Source organism: Lampetra planeri, chromosome 34 (assembly GCF_965212315.1).
Source record: "Lampetra planeri chromosome 34, kcLamPlan1.2.h2, whole genome shotgun sequence".
Lineage (NCBI taxonomy): Eukaryota > Metazoa > Chordata > Hyperoartia > Petromyzontiformes > Petromyzontidae > Lampetra > Lampetra planeri.
This window is the reverse complement of record NC_136140.1, coordinates 9,578,840-9,594,333: the sequence shown is the minus strand read 5'-3', so window position 1 is coordinate 9,594,333 and position 15,494 is coordinate 9,578,840. Positions and strand designations below refer to the sequence as shown.

Genomic DNA, 15,494 nt, shown 5'->3' with positions numbered 1-15,494 from the left:
CGGGGCGTGGCGGCATTACCTCCCTCGCGCGGTATTGCACGAGATCGTGGGTTCGATCCCGGACCCTGTCGATGCCTGCTGTTGTATATTTGGAGTTCGTGTGTGCTCTCTCCTCGTGCTGGTCGTGTTGGTTTTTCTACGGGTTCCTCCGGGTTTGCCCCCCTCCCCGTCCCCGCCCCCCCCTCATACCCCCCCCCCATGCCCCCCCCCCTCACCCCCTCCACATGTGATAAATCACTCGATGAGTTATCATATGTGGTCAGGTCGCCTAAAAAAAAACACTCATAGCTCAGTGGGCTTTATCTATTAAATTAAATAGTTTATAGAATGTAAATATTCCGTTGTTTTTGAAGGTCGTATTTGGTATTTGATCACTTCCCCTGCTGATTCATGATCTCAGGTGCCACCTTTGTTCTGGCTCCTCGAGATTGTAACTGCACTGGGAGGCTTCTTGTTAACAATAAAAACGACGATGACGACGGGAGTGAGAGCGCAAGTCCACCCGGCCACTCCGCCGCACGATTGCCACTCCAGCTGGCCAGGCCACTTTAATCGTCCTGTGTTTGTGGAGCGCGCACGCCCTGACGCGATTGCTGTGGTGCGTGGGTATGCAGCTGGTGGTGGTGCTGGAGGGCATCCTGGCCAAGCTGTCTCGTTACGACGAGGGCACCTTGTTCTCCTCTTTCCTGTCCTTCACGGTAAGACGTCACCCCCCCCCCCAACACTCTCCCTCCAGTAATCCCGCCTCCTGCACCCCATTGCTCATCGATGGGTGAGCACTGGATTTACGTAAGGTGGTGTTTGTGTAAGATGTATCCACAGTACCGGCCTACTTAAGTGTTGGCGGTAGGGGCCGTCCATAAATGACGTCACGCGATTTTGGACGATTTTTGCCCCCCCCCCCCCTCGTCACACGGCGTCACAAAAAGTCAGACCCCCCTCAAATATGACGTCACAAAGCTCTGCCTCCCCCCCCCAAATAAAACATGCTTCAAATCGCTTTAATGTGGCGCTGCACTCTGATATTGTAGGAGTGTTGTGATAACAATTGTATTTTGATGTGACGTCACATTTCTCAAACCCCCCCCCTCGTCACACATCGTCACAAATGTCTGACCCCCCCCCCAGGTGCGTGACGTCATTTATGGACGGCCCCTTACCCCTGTTATACGGGGGTAACATGTTACACACTACTTGACATTTGTGAAAAAGAGCTTCATAGCTAATTGTTATTCCTCCATTCTAAATTATGACTTTAATTCTGATATCCACTCCCTTAACAAAACCCTGATATCTCCATAATGGGCAAAAGTAGCCCGTTTCCAGCTTGTAATGTTGCTTTATGGCAGGGGTGGGAAACCTTTTTTCTGCCAAGGGCCATTTTGATATTGAAACATCATTCGCGGGCCATACAAAATTATCAACTTAAAAATTAGCCCGTTATATTTGGTCAAACATTTAATTAACTCGCCCCTAATGTGATGGCTGGAACTGCTTCTCTTTGGTGAGGCGTGTATTGTTAGCTGGTATTGAGGCTGTTGCTACTCGCAAATGCTTTTCCAGGTTTGCGCCTAGATTTATTGAATTTTGAGTCCTGTCTGCGGTTGCCTTGGCAGGGCCAGACTAAATGATTTTGCGGGCCTTATACGGCCCGCGGGCCGGACGTTCCCCACCCCTGCTTTATGGCTTCCTTAATTAATACTATATTTCCGTGAAGGTACAAAAAAACGGCAGCAGAAAATGACAATGATTCTGGAATGAGCCATCCATTGTTGTAGAGTGTGGCGCTAAGCTGGGACTGACTGGAGCCTCGTGACGATTCCCCGCCATTGCTTTGCTGCGCGATGTTCAGTTTGCGAACTCGGGTTTTTCGACTTACATATATTTTTTTCTACTTTTTTTTCAGTATTTAAAAGTACCCCCCCCACCCCACCTTCCCCTCCTTCCTTAAAAAATAAAATCCCAGCTATACACTGGACAATCCGCTCGCGTGATTTCAAAAACACAGCGCACCTGGGCATGAGAACAAAATGGATATCAAAATTAAAATCTATATCGCGAAAGTGATCGCGAACGAGCCAAGGTCACTGCTGCCGACATTGCTGTGCTGGCGTAACCAGGCACATGGAACAATTCATCATGATGAAGCACTTGTGTAATACGGCGAATTGACTTCAATTTTAAACGTTGAATTTTCGACTGAGGCGCCCACGGTCACTCGCCAGCATTCAGCGTGCCGCTTACCGCGAGCGGCCCGGAGTGGATTCCGCCGGGATGAGAAATAAAAGGACGCGATTATTCGGCGAGGTGTTTCTGAGAGCCGGTCCGCTATCGAACGGATTCGTTCGCACGTGCGCGGAAAGGACCCACTTAGCCCGCCGCTCCCTGCCCGTCGCCTGTTTACAAAGAGGAGAGATTCCAGAGAGAGATTCTCCGCACGCAACCTCTCCCGATTTGGTCCTCCCCCCCCCCCCACGCCTCGCACAATAGAGGGCCACCTTGAGCTGAGCATTAGCGGTGGCTGCGCCGGCCACGGGCACTCGCGGCGCCGTCAGAAATTCGTTAATGGCGTTCAATGGTGAAGGTTGGTGAGATGAGAGAGGGCGACGGCGTCTGTCTTGTCTGTTTTTTGTTGGTCGCTCACCCCTCCCCCCCCTCTCGACCCCGTACAGGTTAAAGCTGCTTCTAAATACGTGGACGTGCCTGTGAGTGCCTCCTCGCCAAGCCGTAACGTATTCTCACCCGCAAAGCGTCGCGCACGAGAGAGCTAGAGAGAGCCGCGTCGGCACGAATTCGCCACGCGACCCCTCGCGATTCCGGCGGTTTTGGATCACGCCAGCCTCGTGCGTTCACTGTGCGCCATAGTAATACGTGCTCTCTGTGTGTCCCCCCACCATTAACACCTTTTGTTCGTTTTATTTTATCATTGTTGTGATTATCACCCCTCTGCCCTTTTTTCCCTCTCTCAATCTCGCTCTTTACCTCTCTCTCTCCTTTCTGCCACAAAACATCACCTTCCCCGTTCCTATGAATATATCCCCGGAAACTACAAATTCCCCTCGATCTCTCTCTCCTTACTCTCTCACTTCTCATTATCTTGACCCTCCCCGTACCCTTCCATCCTCTGCCTCCCTCCATTACCTCCGCCACCCCCACCCCCTCACCCCCAAAACCCTGAATCTCCTCTGTCCCTCTCGGGGGGCAGAAGCCGGGCGCGGACCTGGCTGACTCGTACATCACGTTTGTGCGAGCCAACCAGGACATTTTGCGCGAGCGCGTCACTGAGGAAATGTACATTGAGAGGCTGTTCGACGTAAGTCACCATGGCAACCAGGGAATGGTGGCACAGGAAGTGACATCACGGGGGAGTTCGGGGGGCAATATTTTTATCTTCTTAAAGATGCCATTTACGTTTTTGATAAGCTATCAGAAAAGAAAGAAACAATATGGCAGTGTATCTAGTTTTTAAGTTGTTTGTAATTACATGTCAAATTTATCTTTAGAATCCGATTTCGGCCTGCTGTGACCAGTCAGAAGGACACTCAATTCAGAAGAAAGTCCCAACCAATTTCAGAAAAGGACCTAGCCCTTTCCATGTTTTTTTCTGAATACCACACCGACAAAGTCACAGACAATGCCTGGCCCGAGTGGTCTGCAAAGCACGGTTAAGTCGTCCCAGACTGGATTGCTCTTTCCTGCTCCATTTTTAAATGGACAGAACAAGGGTTATCAATTTACACTCCTTACCGTGAACTCGGATCCACCGACTCTCATTTGGCCTCCTTATGCTGCGTTGGTGGGCCTTTAGGTTTGATTCATGGTGCTTAGATCCAGGTGAAGGTGTTTATGGTGTTTAAGCGAGTTTATGGTCTGTATATCTAATACGGCCAGCGTTCGGGTGTTTTGGCAGGTTCAACATCATTAAGGTGAGTTTAGCATCTGCTTATTGGTTTTCAATTTTAATATATTGTGAAGAACTTTGCCCAAGCCCACTTTATCCGGACCAAGTCCCATGTTACTGTATACCACAAATGTGATGTCACTTTCTCTGCCGCAATTCCCCTCAAGCAAATCTTGCAGCGCCTGAACAGTGAAAGGCATACTTCACAAAGCCACCACGAATACCAACAACAATAACAACAACACAACAACTGCAACAATACCAGGCCCACTTTCAACACAAGTTTCCCCCTCCCCCCCGTTCCCCGTCTCCGTGTGTCCTGTCCACGTGCCGTCCTTGCGTTTTACTCGGTTCCCAGCCAAAACTCTTTCCCGTAATATTTCGGGACCTGCCGTGCCTCGGGGCATGCCACAAGTGCTGTGCCCTCCAGAGCCCCTGGCACGTGGAACCACGTGCAAGGGCTCTGGAGGGCACACCGTCTTGCAGGCCACCAACTCCGAACCGCTTCTTTCTCGGCAGGTCCCTTAATATCACATGCGTGTTGTCCGTGGGATTAGAATTAGGCCTCTAAGAATACTGGCTGTGTAATGCGTGTGCACGCACTGAAAGTTCAGAATCGGGATCTTTATTTGTCCTGGGGAAATACAATGACCTTTCATATGAAGGTATTTTTCACAGATGTCCAGTAGGGGCGGGTCAGAAAGTTACAACAACAAAACAATAAAACAAATGCTAGCAGTTTCAAAGTATAGGAAAGGTAAGCAAATCACGGAGTGGGAGGAGGATCTGATCAATTTAAGCCCATCATCATTGCACGGCCAACGCAGAGAAAGTTGAGAGCCCCTCCTGCTGTGATGATTTCCACCCTCGCGTTTGTAGAAGAAAAAAAGACCATGATGACGAGGCCGTGCTTCTAAGGAACCAGGCCTCCACACCCAGCCCAGGGGAAGGGGGTGCAGTCACTGGTGGCAGAGCCAGCCCGTGTCTGCAGCAGCACTTGGCAAGGGGTCTCCCACCAAACGTGGCTGCAACGAGACAGGCTCCGCAGCATCACCTCTCACTTCATTGTTTTTGCTCAATTTTATTCAATCTGTGCTGTCGGCGTCCCATCGTCTGATGAAGCGTCCCTTCGGTTCTTGCGCAGAGAAATGCGTCGCCTTGTTTATTGGTGAATGGCTCTCGCGGAAGCAGATATGGCAGAACTACTTGTGAGATTCTTTTCTCATCACCTATTTTATCTGCGCACCACCAAGGCGCGACTGCCCAGCTGTATAGAGATGTTTGTCATGCGGAAGTCAAATCGACATATTTTTTTATTGTCAGGGATTAAATTGAGGCAAATGAAGTGCAAAGCTAAACTTTTTTTAGGTGCAATAATGGAGACTGAGTGGTTGAAACCATCAGCTCACTACATTTGAGAATCCAGTTCAATCACGAGTGGCTGATACCCAAATTTGAACCTATCTCAGCATCACTAGCTCAATGTGTCTGATCCCAGGAGCCACACGGCCTCCTGCTTCCTCTCACTCTAGAAGCCGATCATTGCCTTGTCATTCCAGGCTTCGCTAGGCCAGCATTAGGCCTTGCCACCACAGGGAGGGGCAACCGTTGCATATCGGTAGCATTTAATTTAATCATCATTCGCAAGAACGTTTTTTTCCCTGTCATTCGTAATTTAATTCTGGGCGCATCGTTATCTGCTTTGACGAGCGATGATAACGGGGGGGTGGGGGGTGTCACTGGTTTCGCTACCACGGAGCGAGCAGTTTCCCCGATTCCACCTGCTGTGTGGGTCATGTGCTGTCCTGTCCTGTGGCCCTCCCCTGTTGTCCTCCCACCGCCCTCCCTGTCGCGCACGCGTTCCTTGCCTCTCCCCCTCTCTCCCCCCTCCGCTGGCGATCAGACACCACCGTAGCTCGAACGGTGGAACACATTTAGGACCCTTGACGTTTAAAAGTGTGGGGTTGATCCATTTACGGACTGTCAACAAGAACAAAAAGGTCTAAGTGATTTCCTGCTCAATTTAGCACTGAGGCTGTTGCTCTTCTGTTTCTCGCAGTGTGCCAACAACGGTGGACTGTCACAGAGTAGCGATGAAGGGGTACTCATTTTATTGACTCTTGGGGGATTGTGGGCCCAGTCAACCCACCCCCAACCAGGTACTGAACTCACAATCTTCCGACTGCGAGCTCTACCGTTGGGTTACATGGCAAGTTTATGAACAACCGGTGATAGGAACGGGGATAAATTCTAGAGAATAACGTTTTATGTCGTAGCCTCTACGTGATTCACAATTGGGTTTTGGGGTTAGATCGCGTAAGCTGAATTCGTTGGACAATCGGTCGAATCGTAGTAATACAATTCTTGTTATTCCTGCGCATCGCAAATACGCTCCAGAGCTAAATGACGAGATAGGGCTTCTGGAGAGAGTCGGGGTCGTTTGGGTGCTTCCTCCTCTGCTGGGAGGCGGTCTCCTCCCGGTGGCCCCACGTATTCCGTGGTGCTCTCGTGTCACCTTGAGCCCAACTGATACCGCCATCTGGGCTAAATTGACACCGTTTAATTTGAATGCAGGTGCGATAGGTAAGAGTTAAATAATAAACTGAGGCCTCTACGCGTCTCCCACCGATCGCAATGTGCTCATTAAATCGCTCAAGCCTCTTCTCCTCTGTACATTCGAAGGAGCCATCGCTTTCACGACATTGAATCGGCTGGCGAGAAGGAAGCATAGAGAGAGGGCCCGTGTTGTTAGAGATCGGTGGGGCATCTAGAAATTAATCGGATTGTGTTAATAAATGGCAGTCGTGGGGTTCTCGGAATGTTGGGCCGAGGAACCTGTTTATTTTATCGCTGCTGCCAAAAATAAAAAGATTACTGGAGATGTCTTTGGAGCCTGTCTTAAAAAATAATGGCTTTAATTCCCGTCGTGGTGGTTATTGGGTAAGCACAATGCCACCCGTGTGAATTGATGGGATTTGTATTCTCGATTCAGCGCGTGTTTATTGTACACACCCCTCGCTGGCCTTCAGCGTCACAATCAAAGCAGGGGTCTCTCATTGTAAACCAGTTGGGAAGCCCATTGAGAGGCAATGGCAGATGCCCATCCATTGTATGATCATGAAACGGGGCTCCCGTCAAATTCTCACGGCTCTTGAAAATCGTACAGTGGATAAGCAGAGGTTGGGGAGTGGGAGTCGATTTAAGCCAGGTTATTGAATTTAAAAGGTATCGGGAAAAAAAGATGAACGTTAATTTTTACTTAGTTCGGGTAACCTGCGTGTCTTGTAAACTTTCCAAATGACTTAACATTCGTCGGCATTGGTGGGGCGGTCGAGGAGGGGTTCTCCAGACAGCGATGCGCGCACAACGATTAACCGCTTGTGGTGTAGACAGAAGAGCACAGATATGTGACAGATGCGATGAATGAACATACACTTCTTGTAAGCAGTTTAAACCCCATATGGATCAATTACCCTCGCATTTTCACGCAGCTTCCATTGATTTTTACATAACAGCAGTTATTGCCAATTTTCTCTTACAGTTATGAAAAGTCCCAATTTGCCCCTTTTTAAGGAATAATCATTCTCCGCGTCTTAAATTCAGGGTGGGAGGAGGGAAGGAGGGGTGGGGCTGCAGCCCCCCCCCCACCACGTGTGTTCCCCTTTTGTGTGTGTGTCTGCATGCGTCACTCCCCATGCCGAGCCCCAGCACCCCCCCTCCCCCAGATTCCAACCCCCCCGCATCGTCGCACCTCCCTCACCACGCACCATCGCCACGCAGCCAGCGCACACCCACACACGCTGGCGTCTGTCACGAACGGAACGAGGCGGGGGGGGGGGGTTGTTGCCGCTGAGTGGACGGTGGTTTTTTACGAACTGCCGTGTTGCGTCGGCTGCCGTGTCCTTCACACGCCCAGACGCAGCGGATTGACAGACCACTGTGAATCAGGACCGTTTTTATTGTTGTGTGTGTGTGTGTATTGGGCGTGTTAATGATCATTTCTGTCTCTCTCGCTCCACGACTCACCCACCGCCCCCCGCCAGCCAACGAGTCTGTGAATTGTCAATAATTCAGAGCTGCGATTTGAAGAGGCTCGTTTGTGCCGTCTCGGAAAAAATTAGTGCCACTACGTGGGGAAGTCAATGGTGTTTGGCCCAAAGGGCTAGAAGAACGACCCCGGCACATAGGATCGTGGAATTTCCACCACTGGCTCTGGGCTGTAAACAGGAGATGAGCCCCGCTTTGACACTGCGTAAACTCCACGCCACCAGCGAGACACGGCACCCGAACGGAGAGATTGCAAACGAAACAGGAGACAATAATCGATCTGTTGAACTTGAATCGCGACACTGAATCGAGACAATTCCTGGGAATGATTCGGCGTCTACTGCCAATACGGCAAGAGATCGAGTCTTAGAGGACCAACCCAAGATCCGATCGTGTATGTATGTAATTTATCCCGTTACATGGATCTCGGCTCTCCTAACACTCAATGGGGCAGTGGACTGCCAGGCACAGATTAAATGTGTCTTGAGCTCTCTGGATTGAATCCATCTATGTGTGGAGCTTTTTGAGTATCTTCGCCATCCTATAATTTGTAATTGGGGGCTTTACCCCAGTTTCCTCCCGCACAAGAGGGCAAACGCTCAACAATGCAGTGTTTGGCCAATGCCGACCGGCGCATCGTTAAACGCTCGTACACGTGACCATTAAATGTATTTGGCTATGTCGGATGGTGGAAGGTTCTCGGGCAGATCTATGACCAGGCGCATTGATACGCAGCTCAACGCAAAACTCAGTTGCGCATCACAATATAATGGTCTACTATGTTTTAAGCTAAGCCGCCTCTTCCTCCTGTTATTCGTGGGCTAGTTTATTACGAAATAAAATAATAGATAATACATTATTTCTATTATTACTTTTATTAATTTTTATTTTAATTTTTTACCTACGTGACTTTACCGAAAGAAAAAAAACCAAAGAGTATGAATCCTTGCAGTCACGAAAGCTTCAAATCTAGAATTAGTTTCTTACGAGTTTGTTCCTCAACTGTGACGCGGTTAAGAGAGCGCTGCTGTGTGTACGTGTGAGACGTGAGACTGGGAGTGGGGGGCTGGCCTATCCAGTCCAGACCCCCCAGTCTCACTACAGGGGAGGATCTTCGGTCATGGTTTCCCAAACCTCCAGACCTCGCAAGTCCACCACAGTCGACCAGCCATCTTCGTTCGAAAGTAAAATCGAGGCGTCGTTATACACCGCACGCGCCTGATGATTGTTTAAATATGCATCGTGTGATGCAGAGCGATGATCGGAAGAGCACTATGGGCACACATGTGCACGACAAAGACAAGGATTCCCCGTATAGTATTAACAGACTTTTGGGGCAAGTGCTGTGCATTCACACACGATCCCCGTCTCAATTCTAGTCATTGGTTCTCCACGTTAAGGGGTCAAGCATCCGCCTCCCCCTCCCTCCAGACCCCTGAGACCCCTGAAAAGTGGTACTCTATTAATATTTACCAGATAAAATACATGCAATGTGTTTATTTTATGAATGTAGGGCCCGAGGTAAAACTTTAAATTTCACGACCACACCCTTGTCCTTCCCTTGGGAAGTTTCTAAATCCGCCTCTGTCTGGCAGTAATTTGAATCCGAATTCAAGTGTTCGCTCCTTAAACGGCGGAAGAATAGCAAAACTACACAAATATCTCTCCCCTGAAGCCCCCTCGTGGCTAGCAAGCCTCGACATTGCCATTCAGCTCATGGGCACATTGCTGCCAAATATTATTTGAATCCACACCCCACGTGACATTGGGCGTGTTTAGCAAGCAATCATCAGGTGCGTGCAGCACGTCCCGAATTTGATTTGTATGTCTGATCTGAATGTAACAGATTGGCACGCACGAAATGGGTCGACCGTGGTGGTGGCGGCAGTGGCGTTGCGGCCACAGCTGGAGGTTGGGAAGCCGTGGCTTGGAAGCGCGGTCCGGTTCACAGCGGTCGTTTAACGTTGAATGACAGACAGCGGCAACCCCCACCCCCCTGCAGTTCTGAAGATGCCACGTGAACCGATAGCATCCCCGACTCCCCGCCCCCTCCCCCGCCACAGGGACTGCTACCCACTGCCTCTCCATGCACATGTCCTAGCGGTGGTGCTGCTCTTCACAATCCCTCTCCCCACCAACCACTACCTCCCATCAACCCCCAACCCCCCAACCCATCCCCACCTGACTCCCCCCTCCCCCCCACAGCCGCCCCCCCCCCTCACCTCTTCACTCCACTGCCTCCCCACCTTCCTCCTCAGCCCCAAGGAATCATGGGGAAACGTGCACACGTGGTTCATGTGACCGCTGACCAGTGCGGGAGGTCACGGAAAGGGGGGTCGGGCCTCGTGCGCGCAAGTATTTTGCCGGGAACTGAACAATCGTCGTCATCATCATCGTTGGCCATGATTTTAGCCACGGCGCGAGGACCTCTCGTCCCCACGCTGCCGCCATCTCTCGTGGTCCGGCAACGATGCCGCGCTTCACCCATTGCCACGCACCGCGAGCTGAATTCGTCGCTCCGTCGCTCAGTCTCCTTCGGGCGCGTTCCCTCTGCTGTGGCTGCCTGCTCGCAAGTGGTTTGACTCCACCGCCGCCCACCGTCGCCTCCCAAGTGACGTGCCCGGCGTTAATTGTCGCGCTGCTCGCGAGGCGAATTACTCGGTGCGCTGATGATGGGCATCGAGTATTTGACGTTGTTTGGCACGAGATGAAAGTGACGCTGATCTCTCGGCAGACTCTGCCCCACGAGTAACACCAATCGACATCTGCACCATAATTCGTGTTGTAGCCATAAGCATCGGTTTCATTGTAATTGTGCCAAATTCAAAGCGTCGCAGACCACCGAGAGCAAATGTTCGAATCTACACGAGTCGCTCACTCAGTCACGGCTGCCTATGTCTGGAAGAATATATCATCAGCTTTGGTCAATCCACTGCTGGATGAAGGCCTCCCCAATCCACCGGCTCTCATCACAATCCGACAATGTAACAATCCAGCAGGCACCTACACACGAGTTGATTTTCATCGCTCCGTCTCCTTCAGTGTAAGTCCTCCCGGACGTGTTCCATTCCGTGGGCGCCAGTCGATTGCACACATCCATAGTTAATTCCCATTTAAATAGACGGCATATTACGTCGTCGTGCAGTGATGCAGAGAATTACCGCGGGGTTCAACCGAGGAGCATTGGCCCATTCCTTGACAACACGGTGGTATTCTTAACGAACGCTAATTAGCGGGACAGAGCGGTTTTTCCACAACTCTCGGGCAGCTTATTAACTAGAGGCTGAGGTCTGAGATGCGAGCCACTCGGCTGCACCCCCCTCCACCCGCCAGGACACACACACATGTATAAACACGTACACACACGTCCTCCCTGTGCAGACATGAGCTCTGAGATTTGCACTGATGAGAGCGCGCGCGTGTGTGTGTGATGCAGTGTGTGTGTAAACATCAAAACATCAGTATTGGGGAGACAAATGCGGTCGGGTGTGGCGCTGGCCACCCACCCCATCATGTGCCGTGTGCACCTTAACAGGTGCTCACTAAGAGCACTTGTCCTTACAGCCTGTTTAGGCTATACGCAGGATCTATGTGCATATAGGGTTTGGGTGGAGTGAGTGCGCGTGTAAGGAGCGTGTGTGCGCGTGTGGGTATGCGTGTATTCATTTGTGTGAATGTCCAAGTGTCCATGTACCTCTGGTGCCTACGTACGGGTGCGCAGGTGTGTGTGCGCGTGCGCGCGCACTTGTACACGCGAGTGTGTGTGTTGGTGGTGGGGAGCGATAGTGCAGTGGTTGGGGCGCTGCACTTCGTACCCAGCAAGCCTAATTCGAGTCCCTCTTAAGGCCAGCCTCAAATGAGCACCTGGGGCGATGTGTAAACATCGCCACTGGGGAGACAAAGGCGGCCTGGTGTGATACTTGCCACTCACCCCCTCGCGAGCCGTTCCGGCCTTAATAGGTACTCGTAACAGCACTTGCCCCAACAGTCTGTGAAGGCTATACGGGAGATCTTTGTCCTTGAGTGGGGTTGTGTAAGTGTCAGTGTTTCTCAGTGTGGCGAGTGGTGGCGAAGTGGTTCGTGCACTGCTACACCAACCTGATAACGACGAGTTCAGTTCCCAGCCACAAACCAAGATCCGTGGCGAACGATACTAGAACCTGCCCTCTAGAGCCCCCTGTAGGTCGATTCAGCCGTAAACGATTGGCTGCTGCGGTGTGTGTATAAACATCAGCACTGGGGGAGACAGAGGGAGCCGGGCGTGTTGCTGGCCAGGCAGTCCCGTCGTGCGATGTGACGACGGCTTTCATAGACGCTCACTCGCAGCACTTGCCAGAAGAAGTGTCCATGCGTGCCTGCGGGGTGTTTGTGTATTTACGTTTGTGTGCACATGCGTATAGGGGCGCCATGTTGGCGAGATGTTAACTACCTCGCCTGGTATACGGGAGGTCGTGGGTTCGATCCTAACCCTGACGGCTGTATATTTGGAGTTTGCACGGTCTCCCCGTTTTCGTGTGGATTTTTCTCCAGTTTTTACCTTAACATTTAGGAACATGCGTTTTTAATGTATTTGGCAGCGATACATTACCACTTGATAAGCCAATTCGTTGAGCTATCATTTGTGGCCAGGTCGCTTCTGAAAAAAAGCTGTATAGCTCAGTGGGACTTACCTGGTAAAATACAAAATAAAAAAGTTTAGTTTTAGTTGATATACATAGTTTCCAACGCCAGCGATGTGCGTGGGAGGCTGCAGGGATTCACATCTGTGTGAATAACCTTGATCCAATGCAGCAAGGGGGTTTAAAATTGGCAATTGGCAAAATACGATATCCGTATGTGGGTGTCGTCTGTGTTGCTGTGTCAGTTGAAGCGTGCGTTTGTGAGCTTTTACAAGTGTGTGTGTGGTAGCGTGTGTGCATGCGTGTGTGCGTGTACGCGTGCGTGCGTATATGCTGGAGCATCCACTGTGCAGGGTGGACAATACCCCAACCTCTCCAGGGCTTTCCCCGTTCTCTTCCTCCACTCCACCATCCTCCCTCTCAACGGCTGCCTTTCTCCAGACTCCTCTTATTTCCTTTCCCCCACTTCCACGCCACTTCCACACCCCAAATCCTCTTCCTCATCCCTGCATCTGCTGCCGTCCTTCTGCGGCCTTCACTTCATCCTCCTCTATCCTCGAACGCCCATCCTTCCAACTCCCTTTAACTGCCTCACCACCACCTTCCTCCGGCCTTCTCTTCCCCCCACCTCCATCCTTGCGCTCGTGTTCCTCGCACGCCCTCTAACCCCCACCCGCCCCCCACCACAGCAATGGTACACGAGCTGCATGACCACGGTGTCCTCGTGGCTCACCGACCGCCTCGACATTCAGCTCCACGTCATGCAGCTCAAGACGCTCATCCGCGTCGTCAAGGTGAGGGCGCCGCGGTTGGCTGGGAGATGTCAACTACCTCGCCTGGAATGCAGGAGGTCGTCGATTCGATGCCGACCCTGACGCCTGCTGTATATTTTTAATTTGCGTGTCTCTCTCTCTTCATCATCACGGTGGCTTGGAGATGTTAACGACCTCGCCCGGTATGCAGGACGTCGTGGGCTCGATCCCGACCCCTGGCGCCTGCTGTATATTTGGAGGTTGCGGGTCTCTCTCTCTCTCCCTGTGATTGTGTGTATTTTTCTCCGGGCCCTCTGGTTTTTTCCCCTCTACATTTATGACGTGAATTTCAGAGTATGTGACTGCTATAAATCCCCCCCAAAAGCCACTTCGTTGAGCTTTCATTTGTAGCCAGGTCACTTTTGAAAAAAGAGCTATATAGCTCAGTGGGCCTTACCTGGTAAAATAAAAAACCCACAATAGTGTTAGTTTTAGTAGTAAGGAACGGGTGGGTGGGTCTCAAGAGACACGGGAGGCAGAGGAGATGTTTCGGAGGCAGTGAGGGATCGTTAGGAAAAGTGAAGGGACCTTCTATGTTGCTAGTAACGAATTGGCAGGTTTTGTTTACGTGACAAACCTTAATAATTGGCTGTGTCGGGTGGTGGATGGTTTAACGACATTAATATTTACGCGATCTAACTAAAAAACAACTTTTGAGGGACCTTCATAAGCTGTGACAGATATTGGGAACAAGGGACTTTGATCAGTGAGGTGAAGCCATGAGGGGCCTTGGTGAGAAGGTGGACACCTCCAGGAGCCATTTCCTCACAAGCAGCGAGGGACTTCAGCAACGGTGACGGAACATTTAATTGTAAATTGCAAAAAAAAAAAGTGAAATGGTTCCACACGGATACTGAAGTCCTCCCGCTGCTCATGATGATGGATTTGAGTGGCTGCTGGAGATCTCTGACGTTCCCCACGAGTCACAATGTCTCTGATTGTATTATGTGTGTTGAACTCCGGTCGCACTGTACGTAGCCAATCACGCTAACTGGAGGTGCGGGTGAAGGAAAACAAACTAAACACAAAACTCATTTCTAAAGAAAACGAGTTTTCAATCTTGAGGCAGTGCAAGACGAGCTACACTAACCACCACACGTCTCTCATCTCCTACTCCACCACCACCACCATGTGCCAAACCTCCCACCCCCGACTCGCCGGCGCAGAAAATGTACCGTGACTTCAGGCTGCAGGGCGTGCTGGACTCGACGCTGCACGGCAAGGCGTACGAGACGGTGCGCAAGCGGCTCACGGTGGAGGAGGCCACGGCCAGCGTCAACGAGAGCGGCGGCCTCGGCGGGGTGTCCATGCGGGACAGCGACGAGGAGGACGACGATTGAGTGCGCCCGCCCGTCGTCCGTCCGTTCGTTTCCTCTGTTCGTCTCGCTCGTCCCATCCCACTCGCACTTGTCCTCCCGCTCTCCACCCCCCCCCCCCCCCCCGTGCCAGTCTGGGGCACCTCTTTGGCGTACCGAGAAGGTGCCGGGTCGTTATTTTTTTTTCCCCCACCCCCCCGACCCGCCACCGAGCCGTGCCGCTGTCGAGTGACGCGCGACGGAACACGTGGAGGTGAGCGTAGGTGGCGCGTGCGAAGGCGTGCGCCGACTGACCGCCGCGCGCAACGAAGGCGTCGTTTGGCCCCGGCCCCTTGATTTGGGCCCCTGAGCCGAATCAGAGACACGTTGTGAGGCGAGCGTCATCGCGGGCTTCATTCCGTCTCACCACGGCATAACGGTGGGGGGGGAAAGCTTCCCGTAACCCGTACCGCGCTGGCTTGTCTCGGATGTGCCAGTGGAAAAGGGATTCTCGTGTACTCCACTGCAGCCCCTTCATCCCGACCCTTGTCTCATGTAGTCTGTCAGCCGGGGGAGTTCGGTAATGAGGCGCGGAGCTGTAAGGGGGGGGGGGGTGGGAGGGGGGGGGTAAGTGGGGCAGTCTCACCACCAGCAAAGATCTGCGCCTGAGAGTTGGGGGGGGGGTCCCTAGGGCCTTATGAGGATCCCGGTGAATGCACAGAGTGGGGGGGGGGGCAGGGCGGGGGGGGTATGTCTAGGAGACATTTGGCACAGCTTTTGACCGCGGGGGTGGGGGTGGGAGGGGGGGTTTGCGTCAGCA

The 15,494-nt window shown here is 51.8% G+C and overlaps 1 protein-coding gene across 3 annotated transcripts in view; it reads left to right on the top strand.

Annotated features, from left to right (window-relative positions):
- Window positions 1-15,276, top strand: part of LOC144730120 (calcium-dependent secretion activator 1-like) — a 117,056-nt gene extending 101,780 nt beyond the window's left edge. For all 3 annotated transcript variants that reach the window (XM_078610691.1, XM_078610690.1, XM_078610692.1), the window contains 5 exons: window positions 615-698; window positions 2,673-2,705; window positions 3,206-3,313; window positions 13,257-13,361; window positions 14,546-15,276. In XM_078610691.1, the coding sequence (XP_078466817.1) occupies window positions 615-698; window positions 2,673-2,705; window positions 3,206-3,313; window positions 13,257-13,361; window positions 14,546-14,719 (504 nt within the window). In that variant the 3' untranslated portion in view covers window positions 14,720-15,276. The remainder of the gene's footprint in view (window positions 1-614; window positions 699-2,672; window positions 2,706-3,205; window positions 3,314-13,256; window positions 13,362-14,545) is intronic.
- Window positions 15,277-15,494: the final 218 nt, after the last annotated feature.